The 24,763-nt window shown below is 38.3% G+C and overlaps 1 protein-coding gene and 1 pseudogene across 4 annotated transcripts in view; both read right to left on the reverse strand.

Annotated features, from left to right (window-relative positions):
* Positions 1-1,157: 1,157 nt before the first annotated feature.
* Positions 1,158-5,603, reverse strand: LOC109494091 (annotated as a pseudogene).
* A 2,008-nt stretch (positions 5,604-7,611) lies between these two features.
* Positions 7,612-24,763, reverse strand: part of ABCA10 (ATP binding cassette subfamily A member 10) — a 70,133-nt gene continuing 52,981 nt past the window's right edge. For 2 of the 4 annotated variants that reach the window (XM_045044431.1, XM_045044433.1), the window contains 14 exons: positions 22,509-22,628; positions 20,354-20,440; positions 17,496-17,587; positions 16,601-16,760; positions 15,663-15,780; positions 15,185-15,276; positions 13,870-14,048; positions 13,511-13,586; positions 13,337-13,431; positions 12,527-12,646; positions 12,171-12,311; positions 9,628-9,707; positions 8,679-8,734; positions 7,612-8,559 (listed from right to left, as the gene is read on the reverse strand). In XM_045044431.1, coding sequence (XP_044900366.1) covers positions 8,461-8,559; positions 8,679-8,734; positions 9,628-9,707; positions 12,171-12,311; positions 12,527-12,646; positions 13,337-13,431; positions 13,511-13,586; positions 13,870-14,048; positions 15,185-15,276; positions 15,663-15,780; positions 16,601-16,760; positions 17,496-17,587; positions 20,354-20,440; positions 22,509-22,628 — 1,515 coding nt within the window. In that variant the 3' untranslated portion in view covers positions 7,612-8,460. Of the gene's footprint in view, positions 8,560-8,678; positions 8,735-9,627; positions 9,708-12,170; positions 12,312-12,526; positions 12,647-13,336; positions 13,432-13,510; positions 13,587-13,677; positions 14,049-15,184; positions 15,277-15,662; positions 15,781-16,600; positions 16,761-17,495; positions 17,588-20,353; positions 20,441-22,508; positions 22,629-24,763 lie in introns of those variants that run through there. The other 2 variants (XM_045044432.1, XR_006589456.1) reach the window with 2 other exon arrangements.

Consider the following 24,763-nt stretch of genomic DNA (forward strand, 5'->3'; position numbering starts at 1 on the left):
ACTGTCCTTCTCAACTCTTGGTCATGAGAAATCCTCCCATTTCATTTAAGAAGTGGTCCTTATGGGCCATGATCTTACAGATAATGCAGGCAAGGGGCAGGCATTTGACAGCGTGTTCATAAGCAGGGGAGGGGGATGACGATGGCATCACATGGACAAGTGCGAATACTGGCCTTATGTAGGAATGTTGTTCATTCACAGTAATGAGAAGAAAGTTAGAGTATATGAGGTACATTGAAACCTGGTTGGTGGCTGAGATTGCGAAAGCTCATGAAAACACTCTTCTAATTGCTTACACGTCAATAGTCAAGTGGGAAGCAAGGTCTTCTGCTGAAAGTAAGAGCGGGGAGAGAGAGAGAGATGTCAGAGTCTGAGAAGCAAGAAGACATGACAAGTAGGTTAATTAGTCCTCCAACCCAGTTCAAGAGTGAACAGATTAGGGGGATGAAGTGCAGTTGCCAGGTAGAACTAAGGCTCCTCTCGAAGACAGGTTGTAGCCATTCATTTAAAGTGAGACTAGTTATTTTGTTCCTGTGTACTCTCCACCAATGTTCGTCTCCCTAATACAGGTTTAAAACCAAGATTGGGGTTTTTCCAGGCAATTATGATGAAGGGTGAGAGGATCAGGCCTTGATGGTGTATATATGGGAGTGGCTATTGGCCAAGGTAAGCCTTTCTCTTGAAAGGCTCTAGCTTCCTAAGAGGAGATGGTAGATGCCTCTTCTTTCTTGCCAACTTTATTTGGTCCATTAGCTCCCAGATTATACTTTCAAATCCATGGCAGAGAGCTGAATCAGTGTGTCCTGAAAGGCTGTGAACTTGGGGAAGCTTGGCTGTCTAAGATGATAACAAAGCTTTATTGAGGTAAACACACACACACACAAAACAAAACAAAAACATACGTAGTTCATGATTCATTTTCTAAGTAAAGAAAACTTTCAGGTAAACTTGAACTACAAGTTCTCTGGAATTTTAGCTACAGCAATACTTTTAGCTTTCTTTTTTTTTTAAGTTTATTTATTGATTTTTGAGACAGAGAGAGAGAGAGAGAGAGAGAGAGAACTAGAGGGAAAGGCAGAGAGAGGGGGAGACAGAGAATCCGAAGCAGGCTCTGCCCTATCAGCACAGAGCCCAATGCGGAGCTCAAACTCATGAAGCATGAGATCATGACCTGAGCTGAGATCAAGAGTCAGACACTTAAGCGAGTGAGCCACCCAGGCACCCCAGTAATTTTAGCTTTCCATTTCTTCTCCTTTTACATGTTTTATTCTTATTAGTTTCTCTATGTTGATCATTTGCTTTGTGAATAAATAACCATTGTGTACACAAAAGTACCCATTGTGTACATGTACCCAATACACATACAAATACCCATTTTGTGGGCAGAGTGGCTAGAATCCACTATTGGGATGAGACCAGCATTACTCTAGAACAAAATCTCAGCACCAAGAGTTTGTGGACCTCTCCATAGAGAGGTGCCAGGTGCCAGCCATGTCTGTTCTTGCTCAGACCTCTGGGACGGAACTCAAATGGTCCCTGGCTGGATTTGGTATTGCTCTGGCTCATCTGTTGTAATCGCTAGTTTGGAATCCCATGATGTAGCGGCAGCTGCTAGAGGCACCCCCATCTCCCCAGGAGCTGCCAAAAAGAGATAAAGCTGTCCTTAGAAAAAGGAAAGTCAGAAGCTCAGCAAGCACTCCCAAATGTAACTAAAGCAAAATCCGAAATAGTATTTTAAGGTCTTCCTGTTTCTGAAGTTCGCTGTGTTTCTGTCTTTAGAAAACTTCGCTGATGATTCTACTAAGGTTCAGTCTGTTCCGAAGTCCAATTCTTCTCATCTGATTGATGATGTTTTCCACTAATGGCGCATATTGTAGGGGTCTAGATCGTGTAGCACAGTGGTGGGTTGTTGGTGGACCCTTGTGGCAACTGATTCGGTCAATGTTACCTTTTTTGTAACCTTTTGTGCATGTGGTGCCCCTAACGTACTGTGTGATCGTCACATTGACAGTGTTAACCAGGCCACGGGGCCTGGTGAGATGCTTTTTTTTTTTTCCCCTCTCTGCTCTTGAGATAAACCTGCAGAGTAGATGGTGCAGACATGGACCAGTGTCCCCACATGCAGAGGAGAAACATGGTTGAATTCTTATAATCCAAGCACTCATTTTCCATGCCCACCACCATTACCAACCTGCTCACACATGTTATCTTTTTCCGTCTCAGGACACTTTTAGTACAATTTCATTATAGATAGAGGTTTACCGACTCGTTTACACTGAACGCATTTCATGTAAGGTCTACCCTAACGTCAAAAGGGAATGTACAATAATTAGATGAATAAACTGGCCCCAATTCCAGTTTCTAGGAAGTTTGCCTGTAGACCGAAATGCCGTTGATGGAATTTAGACACTAGTGACCTTTAATTCCAAAGGGCCTGAGTATCCTTGACCTTATTTTCTTGACCTTTTCCTTCCGTTACTACGTCTGTACCTCCCTTATGGGGTCTGCAGCATTGTCCGCTAAACACAAAAGCTAGACATGAACGTTTTTTTTTAGTTGCATTCTGTATTTACCGCAAAGGCTCATATGGTAGGTGGTTAAATATTTGCCTAAATGAAGTAAATGTTTAAATGTACATATTTCATTCCAAAATGTTTTATTTTGAGAAGAAACAAGAAAAAAGAAAATTAAACCGCTCAAGAGAATATTTATATAGAGAAATTATAGAGAACCCCACGTCAGGCTCTGTGCTACCAGATCGGGATTGTTCGGGATTCTCCCTCTCGCTCGTTCTCTCTGCCCTTCCCCTGCTCGCTCTCTCTCTCTCTCTCTCTCTCCCCCAAAAATAAATACATAAACTTTAAAAAATAAAAAAAAAATTATAGGAATAGCCTCTCAACAGAAACCCTACTGTTGGCCCATTCCAAAGTTCACAAGGGTCTTAGGTTATAACATAATGGGTAAAGTCGCCCCCTCAATCTCCGATAGCCTCTGGCAATTTTGTGAAATATTCAGTATCACATTAACCCTTGGGTAAGCTTTCAAAGTTATGGACTCCTTTATGTCAGCTTCCGCTATAAAATAATGACCTTTGGCATCTTTTGTTTCTTCGTCAATAAATCTGTGATCGATTTATGACCACATAACTCATGGATTTTGGGGGTTGGTATAGCATCTTGTGTTTACTGGCAGCTGCCTTGTTGATTTCTTTAATAACATCATGCATTTAACAGTCGGTTAAGTGAGAGTTCATATACTTAGGAATACCGCTGAACTCATCAGGAGTTATTCATGGCATTTCTTTAATCTGCCTGTTTTCGTTCCTTTGTTCATTTGGGGGCTTCTTCGTGGCTGTAGGTGTCTCAACTTTGTTCCTTCACGGTCAAGATTTGATCTCTTAATAAAGCTCTAGGTATGTTACTTGAGGCAAATGGGGACGCCTATTTTTTTTTTTTTTTTTTGAGATGTTCCACATCTTTATAATCTTCTTCAGGGGATTCACAGAGCCCCTTCCGCGAACTGTCAGTTTGTTCTTGACATGGAGTTTCCAATTCCAAGTTATTTATTAGCCCATTTGTTACAATGATCTCCTCTCCTATTTCATTTAACATCGTCTTCAAGGTAGGTTCTTGGCCACAGTTTCCTAATGATGGAGTTTATTCTTAATCTTTTCATTAATATGACAGCACAATTATTCTAGATCTGAAAAGGCCAGCCTGTATGCCTCTTGCACTAGTCCAGGAGCAAAGTCCAAAGTTACTTTTTTTTCCCTAAGTTTATTTATTTTTAAGAGACAGGGAGAGACAGAGCGCGAGCAGGGGAGGGACACAGAGAGAGAGAGAGAGAGAGACTCTGAAGCCGGCTCCAGCTGTGAGCTGTCAGCACAGAACCCGAACCGGGGCTCGAACCCGCGAACTGTGAGATCATGACCTGAGCCGAAGTCAGATGCTTAACTGACTGAACCACCCAGGTGCCCCCATCTATGTATCTCTCCATTGATTTTTCAACTATAACTTTTTTGGTACATTCAAACATTAAAATAATACATACATTGCAAGCAAATGACATAGATATATAATAAACTGGGAAAGTCTGATGCTCATAGTATGTTATTAAATAAGACAAATACGAAACAGTAGGTATAATATTACCTGTGGTGTGAATATGCGTGAATGATACAAGAATGTATTAGCCTAGCTGGAAAAATCTTTTATATTCTAGACATGTAAACATAGTATGATTTTCTTTCAAATAACAGGTACTATGTGAAAATTACTTTAAATTATACTTAAAAATTTTTTTTAACATTTATTCATTTCAGAGTGAGAGAGACAGAACATGAGCGGGGGAGGGGCAGAGAGAGAGGGAGACACAGAATCCGAAGCAGGCTCCAGGCTCCAGGCTCTGAACTGTCAGCACAGGGCTCGAGGTGGGGCTTGAACTCACGGACTGCAAGATCATGAACTGAGCTGAAGTCGGACGCTTAACCGACTGAGCCACCCAGGCACCCCTTAAATTATACTTTTAAAAATTAAATGGATTGAACTTGCCATTTTAACCATTTTGAAATATAAAATTCAGTGACATTAATTGCATTCATAATACTTTGCAACCATCATTACTATCTAATTCTGAAACTTTTTCATTACCCTAAACAGGAATTTATAACTATTACACAATATCCTTCATTCACCCACTCTCTCAGCTCCTGACGACCTCTAATCTACTTTTGGTTTCCATGAATTTTCCTAGTGTAGATATTTCGTATAAGTGTTCATATTCATACAATATTTGTATCTAGTTTATTTCAAGCAAATTTTATGTTATACATGTGTTTATATATATTTACTTTACAGCATTTTTTTTAAAAGTTGAGAGGGGGAGAGAGAGTGTGCAGGAGGGGCAGAGAGAGAGAGAGAGAGAGAGAGAGAGAGAGAGAGACTCCCAAGTAGGCTCTGCATTGTCAGTGCAGAGTCCAATGCAGGGCTTGAACTCACAAAGTGTGAGATCATGATCTGAACCAAAGTCAGGAGTCAAATGCTTAGCCGGCTGAGCCACCCAGGGGCCCCTATTTTACCATATTTTTAAAAGATCAAGTGAATGGAGACATGGAAAATTTCTGGGCAATAAATGCCCATTTGTGTTACTTGCAATCATTGGTATTTTTTAAATTATTATTATTTGAGAGAGAGTGCCCAAGTGGGGGACGAGGAAGGGGGGGAGGGAGAGAGAGAGAATCTTAAGCAGACTCCACACTCAGCGCAGAGCCCAACACAGGGCTTGATCCCACAACCCTGGGATCATGACCTGAGCCAAAATCAGGAGTCTGGCGCTCAACCGACTGAGCCACCCAGGTGCCCAGTAACCATTGGTATTTTTAACCTAATCCAGAGTAATCCTGCCAGATCTTCCAAGGCATTTTCAATGTGAGGAGAATCTGTGTTAAAAGACATGAATTCTGTGTATGGGTTAAACTCTATTGGTTTTATGGAATGTGCCAAGCATCGTACTTACCAGCTTCTTGCTGCTTCTTGGAAACTGCCTTCCTGAGGGATGAGGGCCCAGGCTGTTCTTAATGTAAAGTTGACCATAATTTGTATCATGGGTGCCAGACGATAGCACATTCAGCCTATGTGTTGTTGGTTATAAACAGCTCAGCTCAAATAGAGACAAAGCCAATCACGAGCTTTGATTCTCCAGAAATGGAGCCGGGCAATACAGACAAAGTTAAACAGATGCACAGAGAAAGGCAATGAGGTAGGAAGGACAATGGAGGCCATGGGATAAGTTAAAGATAGAGGTAAGCCACAGCTTTAAGTACGCAGAAGTAGTTGAGAAAACTAACTGGGGGAAGAAGCCCATATTTCAGGAAAGGCAGAGCTGAGCAAGAAGCTGAGTATCATGGGTAGAGTAAAATCCACAGTCTCCACTCTTATATGTATTTTTCTGGCTTAGCTAATACAATACACTCTTCTAAAGAGTCCTGTGGTTGTCTTGAATCCACAGTAACCTTCAAGCTGTCTCTTTCAGAACTCTCTTTCTTCTTGGATAGGCCGGGACTACAACAAGCCCCTCATTACCTGGATTAAGGTACGTGATTCCATTTCTTACAAGCTGGAAAATCCAAGGAATACAGAAATCACTACCAGGAGCGAGGCTTTGTGCAATAGGAAATCACCAACAATGTGGACCTTTTGTGATTAGTTAAGACACTATGGCTGGAAAGCATTGAGAGGTCCTACCCATTCCAAAACTATGTTTTCCTGGTAGTCACAGCATGTGGCCAGAGAAGTTGAAGCTACGAGCAATGACTGCAAAGCAAAACTTTAAGGAATGAAACATACTACACTTGAATGATTTTCACCTATAGAAGCAGGAAATTTGCAAAGTTAAAGTCCAAAATGCCTGCCTATTCAAAGCAGCTAAAGAAGGTTTGTTAGAGGAAGTACTTTCATCCGATAGCTAGCAGCACCCACTGCCAAACAGGTGCATCAGAAGATATCACAGAACCTTGCTGTATCCTTTTTGGTCAAAGTAAATCACTGTTTGACCAGAGTAAGGACATGGGTAGAAAGTGGAAGGTGTTATTTTTTTACCAAGCTTCTCTTTTTGACCAATTGTGATAATCCATCCCAGATATGAAGCAAACCTGAAAGTACCACCTTTTTCTCTGGATGAGCCATTAGGACCTGGAAGAAAAGACTCATGCAAAAAAAAAAAAGTCCCTGGAGGATCACAGATGACATAGGGACGTGAGACAGTCTCAGATACTGGGTGGTGAATAATCAGACCTAGAGGATGAGCTCACAGGGTTAGGCAGAATTAGAGTCTCAGTATGGGCACTATTGACATTTTGAGCTGGATAATTCTTTTTCGTGGAAAGCCGTCCTGTGGATTGTAGGATGTTTAGCAGCATCCCTAGCCTCTACCCCCTGGATGCCAGGAGCAACCCCCTGTTGAGATAATCAAAAACAACTCCAAATAATGCCAATTGTCCCCTGTGTGTGTGTGTGTGTGTGTGTGTGTGTGTGTGTGTGGCGGGGGGGACAGGGGTGACTGCCCCCAGTTGAGAACCATTGAACTAAAGCAACTGAAGAGGTGTGGTAATCTAGGGATAGAAAATGTCTCATCTACTGAAATCATAAATATATTTCTTTGTTGGTTTTAATGATGCAACTAATTGAATGGAATTTCCGTTTTAAGAAAACTAGAACATTACAGAAAGAATGCCAAATTTTTATGCATTTTAATTTAACTTTAGGCACTCCTACAAGGTAGGAGGATGTGCCTCTTTTATAAATGACCCATGGAATGGATGTTTGTAGGAATCAAGGTAAGGGGCCAAGTTCTACCTTTAAGTCAAGGCCAAGGTGAAGGTTAAGGAACTGACACAAACCACAGACCAGACGACAGGAATTCAGCAGATGAAGGAAGTCAGAGTCAGGGATGAGCACGACATTAAAAGGTCCTGTGGGGGTTTCAGAAGCTTAGGATAGGTACTGAACTTTTCTGTTGGTCAGAGAACAAAGTTACCCAGATTTCATAGAGCAGAGAGCTATTTGTTGATATTGGAACTACTTACCCAAGACTGTAATAAGAGAAGACTGAAGAGAAGTTCGTCACAGCTTTATTTATAAAAGATAAACTAGCATGTAACCAAAAATGTCAGATAATAGTAAAAAAAGTTAAGTAAAACCATGATAGTACATCAAAGGAATCCAATGCAGCCATTTCATAACCCAAAGGCATTACAATGATATGGGAAATGTTCATGAACCGTGAAGTGGAAAAACATAGGAAATCACCATGCCCACTGATGTCAACTTTGAGAAGGTACTCATGAAAAGAGCATTGATGATAGGTAGCTAAAATATTTATGCTGGTGTTTTACTATAGATTACTATTATCTTCGTCGATATAATATCTATATATCTTTACATGAACATATCCTTATGTTATAATCAGAAAATTTAATTATATCTAAAGGTTATACTGTGTCATTTTATCCACCAACTTATTAGATCATCTTATGCTCAATATTACATTAAGTTGGTATTTGAGTAAATAATGCTTTAAAAAGAGCTGATATATTTAAAGTTCAGGTCCAAAAATACAATGTTTTATTCATAAAATGTGTTCAGCATCCAGCCTTATTGAAAATAATAAAAAAGTGGACTAACATTATGATTTTTGAATTAATATTGAGCGCAAAATAGGTCTTACTAGTGATTAGTATAATGTCTGATTATGTTACACTCACTATCTTTCCCTATCTTTGCTTCTCCCCTCCATTCTAGAATGTTGAAAGCCATTTAAATTCTTAATCATTATTGGTTGTTTAAACTACTGAATGTTTTTGTTGGTTTGTTTGTTACCTGTGGTAATATGGCAGATTGTTCTAGAATTCTGGAAACTAATAATGTAGTAGGACCTAAAACCTAACATTAGGAGACTCAGGGTTTAAGGCTCTTCTTGTGGGAGGAGTTTCCATCTAACTGTTGTATCAACTTCATCATCAAGATTTCCCAGCTCCTGTTCTTTAGAGAGTTCTAAGAATACCTAAGTGGGAGAAAATAAATAAGGAAACACACATGTCAGGGTGTTTCTGAAAGATGGATACATACAGAGTTTCACACAAAGGCTCCCGGATGATGCTCCCTGGTTTAAAGAAAGCTCACCTGTTCCAAGGTAGCCTGAGAGAGGCTGTATTCTTCCAGGTCGAAGGTCTGTTTCACTGCATTTCAAAGGGACTGACATCAGTGGCTTACATGGTTTTCACCAAAAGTGTTTTCAAAGTACACAATATAAGCAGTAACCTCAGGTCCATGAGACACTTGAAGATACAGGCCAAGTCATTAAATTTTTTGGAAGGTTAACTTAAAGAAAAATGTCGATATGGCCCAACAAAGAAGAGTAATGCATGAATACATAAATTGCCACAGACTTTTTCTTCGAAGAGCTCCTCGCGTCCTATTTTGGTATTTTGCCTTTTGATTCCTACATATGTATTATTGGACTCCAAATCGACTGTTGGGTATTGTTGGGTCTCTATATTTATAAGAATCTATGGAGGAGTACCCTGCATGCAGGTACCATTTGAGTGAATCCCATATTTCTACACGTCAAGGTCTCATCAATAGCTAGTGTGACCTCTTGTCAGTGTCTCTAGAACCAGTTCAACCCCTCCCCCCCCTTCCCCCCACTGATCCTAACTTGTCACATCGCAGCCCTGTGTACTGTCCTTCTCGGACCTTCATTTGAGCCTCCTTTCGTTGTCTCCACATTCTTGCTCCCTACCCCTCTGACTATGATAAACATCGAGATGCAAGAAGGTTCCCTCAGTATTCTCTGGGACATGTTGATAATTATCCTCCAATACTATGCAATGGAACCAGGAGAGAACATTCTGGCTTCCTGGCAGCTGAGTTACCTTGTTAGCAGAGGAAAAATCAGGGGGAGTAAACCTGATTCTAGAGCCACCACTGCATTTCCGTCAGGGTTTGTAAGACTAGTCCAGTGGAGGTTGTCTAAGTTTTGGCTGATTATACAATCTTTCCACTTGAACTCATATAGTACATATTCCATGTAAAAATACGCACGATAAAGTCTAAGTATGTCTAAACTTACCTGCCTCTAATTTGAAAAAGGCCTGAGACAGAGGGCGAACGGCTTCCACAGGTAGTTTATATGCCATCATGGAGGAATATCTGGGGGAAGAAAAGAGTCCCACTTATCACAGTGTTATAACAGTGGGGAGAAATTGATGGCCAAAATAAATTTTCAAAGTTTTCTTTGAGTAAAAGTCTAAGTAGTTTAATTTGATAGTGCATGAATCTGAGCCAAATAACTTATCTTTAGTCATAAAAATCTGGTCACAACCAAAATCTGGTTGCTCTAAATTTAATGTTCAAGATAAATACTGAAAAATATCTCTGATAAAGAATCTTTCATACTCAGCCTGTGCCGTCTTTCTTACCGTATTAATGCCAATACCTGAACATGCTCCCTGGAACCTTTTCATAAAACTTTCCCCCCTGCATTTAATTTCCAATCTCTCTTATAATATTGAAACCCGCCAAACTATCTCCTATTAAAAAACTTTTTTTCTTGACCTCCAGCTTCCCCTTTCCCAAATAAGTTCGTCCATGACCTCCATGTGGTACAATCCAGTGAACATTCTTTAGTTCTTATTTTTTAGACTTCTCAAAAGTATTAAATGCAGTTGTAGACACCCTCCTTAAAATTAACACACACTCTCTCTCAGCTTCTTAAACCACCAATATCTGTGACTTTTTTTCTAACTTTCTAGACCTGTTCTATTTAATATCTTAGCTACTAGCCACATGTAGTATTTAAATTTAAATTGAGGTGCCTGGGTGGCTCAGTTGGTTGAACCTCTGATTTCGGATCAGGTTGTGATCTCACAGTTCATGAGCCCCACATCGGGCTCTGTGCTGACGGTTCAGAGCCTGGAGCCAGCTTCAGATTCTCTGTCTCCCTCTCTCTCTCTGCCCCTCCCCTGCTCACACTCTGTCTCTCTCAAAAATAAATAAACATTAAGGATTTTTAAATTTTAAATTAATTAAAATAAATAAAGTGTAAAATTCAATCCCTTGGTCACACTAGCCATGTGTGAAGTGCTCCATAGCCACATATGGGTATTGGCTACCATTTTGGACAGCATAGATATGGGCATCTCCATCATTGCAGAAATTTGGTAAGATAGTGCTGTTTTTAGACACACTTTAATAATTTGTCATAATGGCTGTTGTGGTGGTGGTGGTAGTTTCCCCACCAGCTTTTCTTCCTCAGTCCAATCTCAACACAGAGAGTTCCTGGTGTTTCATCCTAGACCTTCTCCCTTCTCTATGTCCCCTGTTGACTTCACCCATTCTCCTAACTTAATGGTCTTCTATATAGTAAAAATGCCCATCATTGATGATTGCCAGAGCAAATCTCTCAATGACCTTTCACTTTTCTTCTGAGCCACAGGGCTACATCTCAGTATTTTGGCATCTCCACTTGGAGATGCCACCCTTTACACATCAACGATATGAGCTTTTTCCCCCACTCTGCAGGTATGAAGTTCATTCTTGACTTAAGTTCTTTACACATTCTGTGTTCTCTTCTCCCCATTCTTCAGCAGCCAGACTCTGCTCAGTTTTAAAGTCCTACCTTAATGTCATTTTCTTATTTCTTTGAATCTTCATTTGCTTGATATCCTCGTCCCCCAAAGATGGTAAGCACCATAAGAATCTTCTCTATTTATTGACTACTCGATACATGGTCTCCAGCATATAGTAGGTATTCAGTAAGTATTATTTTTAAGAAATTAACAGAATAAATATATTTTAAAAACCCTGTAAATCTTTCTTTTTTTTAATGCTTCTTTGTTTATCTTGAGAGATAAGGAGAGAGTGCCAGAAGGAGAGGGGCAGAAAGACAGGGAGAGATAGAATCCTAAGCAGACCTCTGGCTGTCAGTACAGAGCCCACTGCAGGGCTCTATCCTACGAACCATGGGATCATGACCTGAGCTGAAATCAAGAGTCAGATGCTCAATTGACTGAGCCACCCAGGCACCCCAACCCTGTACATCTTTCAATTCAACTCCGCTTCATTCTGCTATTCACGTGGGTTTGGTTATCCTTGCTTGTAACTCATAGCTGACCACACACAAATTTCAAAGAACCATGGGGAGGATTAAATGTCCTATAATCAATTAATTTAGGATTGACTCAATCTTTCTCAAGAATATGTATGTGTGTGTTATTGGAGCTCTAGACACAATTTTATATTCAGTAAAATGCTACATAGGTTGACACATAATTTTTATTGTCAATTAAAAAACATTAAATTCATGGTTTAGTTCATTCTCTGTTCCTGTTTTTCAAACCATTGCATAATTTACACATCCATGCATATGCACACACACACACACACACACACGTACACACACACCCCATCCACCTTTTCTGAGATATGAAACATCCACTGAAAATAGCTTTTCAATTGCTCTTTTTTCTATATATCCAAGTGACCTCCAAACAAGTTGTTTTGTAACAAATAAGCCAGCTCTGCCTTTCTCTTCCTCTCCAGACTCATCCTAGACTAAATTATGTGTAGTGGAAAACCTATACACTTGCCACCCGAGGCAAAAACGTCCTTTACCTTTCCTGCCGAGCAGCCTGCGGAAAAAGCTTCAGAATCTCCGTGTGGACAGGTTCCACCTGAGTGGGGTCCTTTATTTTTACTTCTAGAACATAATCTTTACCAAACTTGCTTTTCAGATTTTGAATGGAACCAATACACCTAATCCAGGGAAGACAAAAAAAGAGTTACAGGAAAAAAAAAAAACTTATCTTTTAATTTCTTCCTCAACTGCAAATGCAGAGGTAGATATTCGATCATAGATCAAAAGATATTCGATCATAGATCAAGGAGCTGAAGAATACAAGCTGTCACAGTGAACTGCAATTCTCCCTGAGGAACTTGGGGGCCGAGTGTGGTCAAGGATGGGCACCCACCTCAGTTTTCCGGACACCATGATGGCCACGCGGTCACACACAGCCTCAGCCTCCGCCATGGAGTGGGTGGTCAGGAGAACACCCTTCTCTGTGTTTTTAACAATGGTCTGAATTGCCTGCCTACAGATAAAGGATGGGATTGTTCACACTTAGAAAGTAACTTGGATATGTAAGAGACGAATCACTGGGTTCTACTCCTGCAGCCAAGATTACTACACAGTATATTAACTAACTTGGATTTAAATTTAAATAAATAAATAAATAAATAAATAAATAAATAAATTAAGTAAGTAAGTAAATAAATAAATTTTAAAAGAAGAAAAACTAATTTGGGAAAATAGATGAACAGAAAGAAATAGGAAGACTAAATAGAAAATTTCGTATTCAGCCACAAGAAAAAAAAATCTTTGCTCTAGAGAGAAAGAATAAAAATTGTACTGCATTATGTAATTATATTACAACATTCATTGGCTTCATAGCATGAAAAGTTGGGAAATAGTGAGTAAAACAATGTTTGTTTAAAAAAGCTGGAGTACAGAGAAACATCACATTGTGGGATTTTCAACAACTGAAAAATAAAAGAAAAAAGAGGCAGAGGAAGAAGAGTAAGAAAAAGAAAATCCAAGTGAAGACATTCAAGATTCTATTCGATTCTTAACGTGTCTAGTTTTCCTTCCGTGGGGAATTTTGAATACTACATTAAGTTTCACTGAATTAAATAATAGACGATGTGAGCATCAAAGATAAATAGAACAAATGTAGAAAGAATATTAACTCCAGACTCATACTACGTAATCTGATGTCCCTCACCACATTTGCTGTTGCCCCTCGGGGTCCACCCCTGTGGATGGCTCATCCAGAAGCACCACCGATGGGTCTCCCAGGACGCTCAGTGCAAAGCACAGCTGGAACGAGAAGGAGAGGAACAGCGTGTGTGGCACCGACCCGTGGGGTGTGTAGAGTAACACTCAGCCCCCCACCTACCTTCCTCTTTACTTCTTGGGCTAAGTCCTTCACGGGCACTTTAAGTTGTTCCTGGAGCTTGAAAGCTTCCACCAATCTGACAAAAAAAAAAAACCCAACACTGATTTATACACAAGGCACGTGTTCCTACCTACACCAATGATATAGAAAACCTTAGCACCATCCACCTGAAAACAGTAGGCTGAAGGACCATTAACATCATCACAAATGCATAAACTTATGATTTGGTTCTTATTCAGATTTTCAGTCGTTTTAATTTGCGTGAAAATTAAAAGATCTTGTTTATGATCTCCTTTCCATATTTAATCAGGAAATGACATGTTCTTCCCGTCTTCCCTCCACAAAGCTTCCTTCTGTACCGAGAAGTACTCAGAGCAGCCTCCTGTTTGCTCATTCCTTTCACTGCTGCGTACAGCTCCAGGTGGTCTTTCCCCGTAAGACCGGGCCACAGTGAGTTCTCCTGAGGACAGTACCCCAAGAACTTGACGGTGTCATCTTCCGGTTGCCTTGGAGATGTTCTGTAGCCTTCTAAAACCACCTGCATCGAACAAGGAAAGTCAGATCCGCATCCAGCTTTGGGTCCAATCCTCCCTCTACTGAAGGAGATAAAAGTGGCTCCTCGAAAAATGAAAAACAGAATTATCATATGATCCAGTAATTCCACTACTGGGTATTTAACCAAAGAAAACAATAATACTAATTCAAAAAGACATACACCTCCCTCCATGTTTATTGCAGCATTATGGACAATAGCCAAGATGTGGAAGCAATCCAAGTATCCATTGATAGATGAATGGGTAAAGAAGAAAGGACAGATGAGTTATATATATATATATATAATTATATATATTGTATCATTATATGTATTATATATATAATGGAATATATATAATGGAATATATATTATATTATATTAGATTAGACACATATTCCATTATATATATTCCATTATATATAATATATATAATGGAATATATATTATGTTACATATATTATATTAAATATATAATGCATTATATGATATATATTATAGCATTATATATTATATATAATGGAATATATATCATATTATACTAGATATATTATATATACTACATTATATATTATATATTACATTGTATATTATATATAATAAATTATATATTATATTATATATTACATTATGTATATTATATATTACATAATATATAATACATATATTATATTAAATATACCATTATATATTATATATATTATAGCATTATATATTATAAATAAAGGAATATATTATATTATATTACATATATATTATATTAAATATACATTCCATTATATATTATATATTATAGCATTATATATTATATATAATGGAATATATATTATATTATATTATGTTAAATATTATAAATATTAATATATTACATAATATATCAATTAATATTATATTATATTAATATAATATATAATATACAATATATTATTATATATTAATATATTAATTAATAATTAATTAATAATTAATTAATTATAATTATATTCATTATAATTATATATAATTATATAATTATATATAATTATAATAAATCATCTATTTATTCATTTTCTAAAAAATCATTTGATCTGCTGAAAGAACAATATGAGGACGATATTGACACTGCAAATGAAATTTCCTCTGGCAATGAGCTTGTCACGTACCGTTCCTGCAGTTGGCTTTGTGTCTCCTGTTACCATTTTAATAGAAGTGCTTTTACCGGCTCCATTGTGTCCCAGCAACCCCAACACTTCACCTGGAAGACGGAGTCATCATTGACGATATGATTTGTATTTCAAAGTTTGACCAGCCTAAATTCACTTAGCTTAGTAATATTTCGAAACAAAAGAACATCTTCCAACAACCCCTTTGTAATTTTCTATATTACAGTGTGAATGGAAAGACTTTGGATTTATAGTAGAATGGTTTGGTCTTCCTGATCCAAGATGGGGTTTCTCACCATTTGAACTGGGACATGATTTTGAAACAGAAATTGTTTCTCTGCCAACATGTCAAGTATCTTTATAATTATCTGTTAACCAAGATAGGTGAACAGTCTCAAAGAATGGAAATTTTCCCCCTTCTCATAGTCCCAAATCTAAATAATAAGGAACATTCTAATAAAGGGAACGTTATCCAAACCTTTGTTAACGCAGAATGAGATGTTTCTAATAGCGATTTTCTTCTTTCTTGTTGAAAAGCAATGTTCCTTTTTCTCTTTATATTCCTTGTGTAAACAGCTTGCCACTATGAGTGGTTTCTGGAAAACATGACAAAGCATGATTTTCCCATTAAATTTCAGATATTTTGTGCATTCATGTTTTATCTTTCATGTCCCAGGCTATGAATCTAACCAGATTTTGTGACAGTGATAATTCAGCCTCTTTCTTTCAAATGAAATGCCTAAATGTATGTTCATGAATGAAGATTACTTTATCAACCACAGAGAAAACCAATTCCTAATCAAATTCATGTTTGCAATATGCCCTTGGCACTAATTTCTAGTTGATTTCTTTAAAAAAATTTTTTTTGTTTATTTATTTTTGAGACAGAGAAAGACAGAGCGTGAGCAGGGGAGGGGCAGAGAGAGAGGGAGGCACAGAAACCGAAGCAGGCTCCAGGCTCTGAGCTGTCAGCACAGAGCCCTATGTGGAGTTTGAAATCACAAGCTGTGAGATCAGGACCTGAGCTGAAGTCGGTCGCTTAACCGACTGAGCCACCCAGGCGCCCCTCTGGTTCATTTCTTATTGAAATGAACTAGGTGTAAATTCACCTGCTGATTACCGTTACTAATGTCACAATTCGAGATGAGGCAAAATGAAACTGCAAGTCTTGCAGAAGACGCGAACTTTTGTTAAGGTTGATAAAAATATCGGAGAATGTGTTGAATTGCAGTGACGCATGAAGACGTGGCCGGTGAAGACCCACAAAAAACCGAAGAAGAGAAAACTAGAGGAGTCATGATAAGATGCGTACTGCAAAAGATGCGATTTAAATATGACATACACATGCAATGTCACAGAAACAAAACCAAGCTGCAAAAAGAAAAACCAGGAGTTCAGCTCTCCAGGACAAGCTACCGAGCTCAGAGTTTTGTGAAGGGTCAAGACACTTGTCACCTCATCCGGGTTCAGAGTAGTGAGTGCATTTGCTGTTCTCGCTCTTTCAGCTTGGACATTCTCATCTTCTTCTTCTGGCTCTTCTGGGTTTGGATGATTTTCCCTACTTCTTGAGGAGATCCTACAGAGAAAATGAAATAACGTACCATTCAATTCTAGCTGTACCACCTTATCAAGAGAACGTACGTAAGCCTCTATACTTAAATGACTATCCTTGGCTTTAAGAGAAAAAAAAAGTGATTTACTACCAACAAGATTCCTTCTGTAGGTAGCCAAGTCCCTTGAAATATTTTCTTTGATTATTGTCTTTAAGACCTTCTATTCCATCTGTCAACGGGCTCTCTAAATTCCCTCAGATGCACACTCATCAGTGTTTCCCGTCTGCCTCATCCACATTGTGCTCACATTACATCATCAGTGATCGCCAGAACTGGCTTCTCTTCTCTTTCCAAAACGGTCCACCCACATACTGAATGCACCAGCTCATTCTCACGTCTCCTCTTCGGGGACTGATACTTGCTCTCGGCAGGAGAAAAACAAACTTTGGTGCTTCCCCACTGCTAAGAGAGAGGCACGGAACAAACAAAACTCAACTTGCCTAAAATCTGTTAAGACCCAGGACTTAGAAATTATGCCTAAAATCTGTTAAGACCCAGGACTTAGAAATTATGCCTGCATTCAATCTAATGTGGTTTGGGGTTGGTTTGGTTTTTATTTTTTCCCCAGAATAACGATGTCCAGTTTGCCCTGCTAAGAACTGACTAGTACATCTATCATAATAAATTGATGTTAAATGTACTGTCACCAACATTAAATATTTAAATTATACTCAGATGTTAAGAAATGTTCTCCTGACCTGAAGACTGGGTCTTTCCTCATTGTTTTTTGTCCATACTTCATTTCTAGACACCTTATGACAAAAAGGAAAATGATACTCTGAAGGTATGGCTAAAAAGTAAAGAAGGAACATTAGAATTAGCATCATCATGGGATTCAGATTCAGTGAACAATATTTGCCTTTCCTTATGGAAGATTTGATCATTTTCTTACAAATTTGACAAAAATCTTACAAAATACTTCGGACAGGAGTTTATCCAAACCAACCCTTCCAATAGGGGAGCAGGAAAAACCCTAAAAGTCCTGCATTAAATTAAAACACACACACACACACACACACACACACACACACACACACACACACAGAAAAGCTGACGAGATAGTAGGGACTTTTTTTTAAAGATATAAGAACTTTTGGGCTCCCTGGGTGGCTCAGTCTGTGAAGCATCAGACTCTTGGTTTTGGCTCAGGTCATGATCTCAGGGTTTCATGAGTTCAAGCCCCACGTTGGGCTCTGCATCGACACTGCCGAGCCTGCTTGGGATCCCCCCTCTTTCTGCCCCTCCCCAGCTCACCATCTCTCTCAAAAATAATCAGTTAAAAAGAAAAAAAGATAGCAAGGGCTTTTTCAGCCCGATCTCAGTGGATGTAGGCGGTAGGCTTGACATCAAAGCATCTCTGCTCCTGGAGTTCGTTTCCAAGCTTCAGATTTCATGGCACGTCCAGGAGAAGAAGACAGGAGAAAGTACACAACTCTAGAGTTTTCTTCCAAGCAAGGAGTAGAATGGGTGGTCTTTTCACTAATAAAGCACGGGCCTCAAAGGGTTTTACTCTTAGGGAAGGACATGAAGAACCCCCAGGAGGTTTGTAAGATAATTGCCTTGAGTGTCAACCACGGGGAGTGAAACAGAATGAGAAGCCAGCTTTTACACATATTTGTAGCCCAAATTCACATCATCTGAATGGTCCCAAACACCTCAAGCCTGGAATTAATTAACTAATTAATTAATCCTTATTTTTATTTACTTTAGAGAGCAAGAGCATGAGCCGGAGAGAGGGGCAGAGGGAGAGAGAGACTCTTAAGCAGGCTCCCTGCTCCGTGTGGAACCTGATGCTGGGCTCAATGCAGGGCTCGATCCCACGACCCTGGGATCACGACCTGAGCCGAAATCAAGAATCAGATGCTCAACCAACTGAGCCACTCAGGCCCCCAAGCCTGGAATTTAGTTAAAAGCACTACCAAACTAGTAGCTATCCAAAGAATTTGGCAGAAGCATACAAATTGGAATAGATATCCCAGAAACAGACCCTGTATACACGGGCATTTTATATATGAACAGAGGCGTTCCTGAATATCAATGGAATGGCACAGGCTTTTCAATAAATAGTTCTGGACAACCGAGTATCTTTAAAGACAGAAATGAAATAGGACCCTTCCCTCACAACACAGAAATAAAATCAAGTGCGGGTGACTGAAGACATAAATGGGTAAGAAAATATAAGTCTTTTAGAGGACAACATCAAAGAATTTTAAGTAACCTCAGAGAGGGACAGATTTCTTAAATATGAATATGAAATAAAATTCATTAATTATCTTAATAGATTCAGTAAAACTATTTGATTATTCTTGATACACACAACCTTTGATAAGATTCAAGATTCATTCTTGATAAATACATAAGCAAACGAAGACTAAAACCTCTAGTAAACTAGGGATCACATAATACTTTACACAGTTAATAGAATGCTTCATCGTTAAGTACTAAGATGTTTCCAAGTAAACATAAACAAGTAAAAATCATAAACAATGGAAGGATGCCTGCCAGTAACAGCATTAGGTCCCAGGTTTCTGTGTTGTGTCACCCAGAGCTGCACATTTTAATGAATATATGTCTCAACCAAACAACTGTATAACTTTAGGATTTGTTAGTGGTCAATTAAAAAATAATTGAATATGTAACATCTCTGCATATATTTAGAAAATAGGAAAGATACACGTTCCATATACAAAGACTCATGTGGAAATGGATATAATTTTATAAATTTATAAAAACTTGGGAAACTTTCTCCCTCAAGAAACTATTCTTCTGCCATTAAAGAGAAAAAAGAGGTCTGTAATCCATTTTGTTTCCCTTTTCTGCCTCAGTTACCATATGCACAGAAATAACACTTATATTCTATCTCAGTATCTTTTCCCAGTATAAAATTCCACTTAATTTTTCACCTTTCTTTTTCATTATTCAAATTAGTTTATTTTTTCATCCATACTTAAATGATTTTTGGCCACATAGCATTCTTTATAAATCACCACAGGCAATCCAAATTGTCTTTGGATACATATCATGTCAATAATGTATAAGAATAGCAACCAAGCTGGGGCGCCTGGGTGGCTCAGTTGGTTAACAGTCCAGCTTCGGCTCAGGTCATGATCTCGCAGTTCGTGAGTCTGAGCCTCGGGTTGGGCTTTGTGCTGACAGCTCAGAGCCTGGAGCCTGCTTCGGATTCTTTGCATCCCTCCCTTTCTGCCCCTCCCCCATTTGTGCTCTCTCTCTCTCTCTGTCTCTCTCTCTCTCTCTCTCAAAAATAAACACTTAAAAAAATTAAAAAAAAAAAAAAAAAACAGCAACCAGGCCTTTAGTATTTCTGACAGCAACCAAGCCTTTAGTATTTCTGGTGTATATTATACTGTCATTGATTCCATATAGAAAAACATCCTTATGCTTTACTGTCATTATATTTGAATGTAGAATATAATAGAATATAGTAAGAGCGAGTATTTTTAGGATACTTAAATTTGCCGTTATTTAAATAAGACTAAGTGTATTACACAGTTACGAATCCTAGGCAATACACATTCAGGTAGAAAATTTTTCTTACTATTAAGATTGTTAAGAGAATGCTCTGATTGCCTTCCTTTATTTCATCATTCACACTTTCCGAGTTTCTCACATACACATAAAATACCTGTTGAAGAAACACAAGAGTTAAATGAAGTTTCCTCTGCTTGATGCATATAAAATTTGTGCACTAAATATGCAAACGTTGAACTTGAATTTGTTCTCTGTTACTAAAGTCTGTTGATGAGCTGACATCCTTCCTTGGTTGTAATCTCCAACACCTTCTGCCTTCCAATTGTATGTGGTAGGGATTGGCAGATTTCTTCTTCTATTTTTTCATCTAGACTGATTTTATTTTTGACACATAAATATTACATATTTTGTTCGATGTATGCTAACATCTATGAACATTCTCAGTACTGAGAGGCCTTGCAGTGTTCTTTCTGGTTACAGTTCTGTCATCATTATCCTCACCTCCTTCTAAAAGCCAGCCGACACTGATCAGAATGTTAAACCCCAAATAGCGGGAGCTATTTTGCAAAATAGCTAGAAATAGATGTGTTAAGTCTTAGAATAAGATAATTATTGAAGTTAAACACTACATTTAGTTTTGCATTTCCCTCAGTTCCATAAGATAGGTAAACGAGAGGGAGTATATAATTCTCATTATTCATTTTACTAAAAGTGAATGTTCTCAGAAGAATCTAATATTTTTTCTGCCAATAAATGCTAAAAGGGATATTTTAAAAATTACTACCATTTAGTGAGTGTCCACACTATGTGAGATCCTGGGCTTGGCAGAATACATATATTACCTTCTAAGAGCAAACATTATTACAATCTTTTTATAATAGATATTTTATAATAAAATACCCTTGACTATAGTTTTGCAATTCTGACTCGTTCTTCAGATGAATATTTTTTAGCTGCCTCCTATTAAAAATACTATTTAATGGGGCGCCTGGGTGGCTCAGTCGGTTGCACATCCCACTCCGGCTCAGGTCATGAACTCATGGTCTGTGAGTTCGAGCCTCACATCGGGCTCTGTGCCCACAGCTCAGAGCCTGGAGCCTGTTTCAGCTTCTGTGTCTCCCTCTCTCTCTGACCCTCCCCCGTTCATGCTCTGTCTCTCTCTGTCTCAAAAACATAAATAAATGTTAAAAAAAAATTAAAAAAAATAGTATTTAGCATTAATGATTTTTAAATTTTTTATTTAAGTTTTTATTTTATTCTATTTTATTAAATGTTTATTTAGATTTATTTATTTAGAGAGAGAGAGAGCATACACGTGTACCATGGTGGAGGGGTAGAGAGAGAGGGAGAGAGAATCCCAAGCAGGATCCACGCTGCCAGCACAGAGCCTAATGTGGGGTCCATCTCATGAAGTGTGAGATCATGACCTGAGCTGAAATCAAGGGCTGGGCACTTAACCAACTGAGCCACCCAGGTGCCCTAAGTTTTTATTTTAATTTGAGTTAGTTAACAGACAGTGTTATATTAGTTTCAGGAGTACAATACAGTGATTCAATAGTTTCATACATCACATGGTGCTCATTAAGAAGTGTGCTTGCACAGGGCGCCTGGGTGTTTCAGTCGGTTAACTGTTTGACTCTTGATTTCGGCTCAGGTCATGACCTTATGGTTGGTGGGATTGAGCCCCATGTTGGGAGCCTGCGTGGGATTCTCTCTCTCCCCCTCTCTCTCTGCCCCTCCCCCATTCATATGTGCATGTGCTTTCTCTCTCTCTCTCTCTCAGAATAAATAAACAAACATTAAAAACAAAAGGAGTGCACTTGGAAATTTCTTTATAGTGGGAGTGATAAAGTCCAGAACTGTGATGTAGATGACATTCATCAACAGTTGCCCCCAAATTCTCAGCAGTGCTTGGTTTCCCCCAGAAGTGCTTTGTAGCAACATGATTTCCTTCCCTTACCAATCACATCTCCAAAGCAATTTATTGACACTAAGTGGCATGCAATCAAAGAGCGCAATATGTCACATCTCCCATGTGATCTGATATTTAGGAAAAGGGACTCAAGCACAGTCATCAACTTTATTCAGTTTTGCAATCTTAGTTTCAGAACTTACCAGCATCGAATAACTCCTAAATTTTATGCTTGTTTCAACACTGGGCAAAGATTTCATTAATGGGCTACATGGTTAAGGCCAGTCACACAGTAGGTAATATTGCTTACCTCCATAAAAAGTATGAAAAATCTAATTAAAGTGTAGAAAGGTATTGAAATCATGCATAGAATTAAACTGGGGTCTTCAGGTTTGGCTGATGATTGGATGATGAGTAAAAATATTGAAATCTAGAAGAAAAATATCCATAGGTATTTTAATTTTCTCAGTCGTACATAATATTTTAAGCTTTTTAAATGAATAATCTGTTTTCCTAGGAGATATTCTCATTTTCACTTTATATATAGCAATATTGCTAGGTTTTCCTCTTTAGGAAGCAAGAAACTATCATTACAACTGAAACACAAGTTTATAATATCTAAAAGATAAGTATCTTTTAAATATCTAGAAGATTTTGCACTATCTGATATGGATAGAGAGTAACAATAAAAGAAAGGGAGATTACATTATTTACCCTGTTCATCACCAAAAATCCTCATATGCTTTTAGCACCAGCGTATAATTTAGAATTAACTAATGATATGACTTGGAATCTTAAAAGACAAAAGGACAAAATAAACGTTGAGGTATTTATTGCCGTATGTAAGCAATAGGAAAGATATGGGAATTGTCCATTTTGACACTAAGGTAGGAATAGTGAAAGGTTGAAAACATCCTGGGAGGAATGAATAAGTCAAGGGGATAAAAGGCACAGCAGAAGACATATAGTCAATGGTAAGGTAATAGCGATGTATGGTGACAGAGGGTAGCTACCCTTGTGAGCATAGCATAACGCGTTAACTTGTGGACTCACTATGTTGTTCACCTGAAACCAATGTGACGTTTTGTGTCAAGTATACTCAAAACAAAATCCTCAGAGAAAAATAATACGGACAGCACCATACATGGCAGCCCATATTCCCAAGTCAGACTACTTTGGTGGTTTCCTAAGTGGACTCCGCCACAGATCCATGGGGGCATTCTGAAGAAGGGTTTGTTTTGGTTTGAATAAGAATCACTTTCTTTTACATATTCCATATAAGTCCTCTGATTGCAAAGATTGTTTTGCTCGAGCAAAGTGTCTGGCACTTTGTAACAGAGAAATGCAATAAATATCAATGAATGAATGAGTGAATGAATATTGGAAAGGCAGGAGGATTTCTATCTTTATGTTTTTATTCATCAAATAATCAAAAAAGATACATATTTAAATTTTTTAAAAATGTTTATTTATTTTTGAGAGAGAGAGAGAGAGAGAGAGAGAGAGAGAGAGAGAGAGAGAGACGGAACCCAAGCAGGGGAAGGGCAGAGAGAGAGGGAGACACAGAATCCGAAACAGGTTCCAGGCTCCGAGCTGTCAGCACAAGATATGTGAGCAAGATGTGACCTGAGCCGAAGTCGGACGCTCAACCACCTGGGCCACCCAGGGGTCCCAAAAAAGATACATATTAAGGGTTCAATTTATGCAGATCACTTTGTGGAGTGGTATTGTAGTTACTACAGTTGTAGGAATAAAAGAGGGTGAAAGACAAGAAGAGGCTAGAAGCTGTTACTGAGCATTTACTGTTTACCAAGGACTTTGATGAGCAGTTGACTAGCACTGTGATGGTCAATGTGCTTTGAAAAAGTCAGTCCTAACCCTTTAAAGTATTATGGTTATTATATATATTTTCCGAGGGTCAGATAAATGAATTGACTTGCCTAGTGTCTTACAGCTATTCAGTGCTAGGTCAAGGATTCAAACTGGGGGCTGTCTGGCTCTAGAGCCCAAACTCTTAACCGCTATACTTTTATAGGAAGATAACCAGCCATACATCAAGTCAGTGGACATGACGTCGGCTGCCATGATACATATGAAACAGATGATAGAACAAAAACGCATATAAATAATGTTTCCTCCACAAGCACCAGAAACATTTTCTGGAGGAAAAAGCAATATAAACAGAAACAGGTTCACTAGTTTATTTTATAACCTTGTATCAGAATCTCCTTGAAGATTTACTGTTCATGCCATTTATAAGTAATAAAGGTTCTGCTGTAACAAAGTATGCAGCAATATATCTTCAGTTATAAAAAACTGAAGTTAAACCTTCTAATTCTAAAAATGCAATTAAATAACTTATCTTTGACAACCCTACCTCTCTTCTTTTATTCCCTTAATGCACTAATTACCTCATCTATCTTGTCCCAAACATCAGAAAAATAAAAAGAATCCTTCCCTTGGATCTTTCCTCTGGCAAACAATACCAACAACATTACATTTAAAGGAGTTGTAAAACACTTCCTATTTCTACTTCCCCATTCTATATTTATTCTTCCATCTGCT

Source organism: Felis catus, chromosome E1 (assembly GCF_018350175.1).
Source record: "Felis catus isolate Fca126 chromosome E1, F.catus_Fca126_mat1.0, whole genome shotgun sequence".
Taxonomy (NCBI): Eukaryota; Metazoa; Chordata; class Mammalia; order Carnivora; family Felidae; genus Felis; species Felis catus.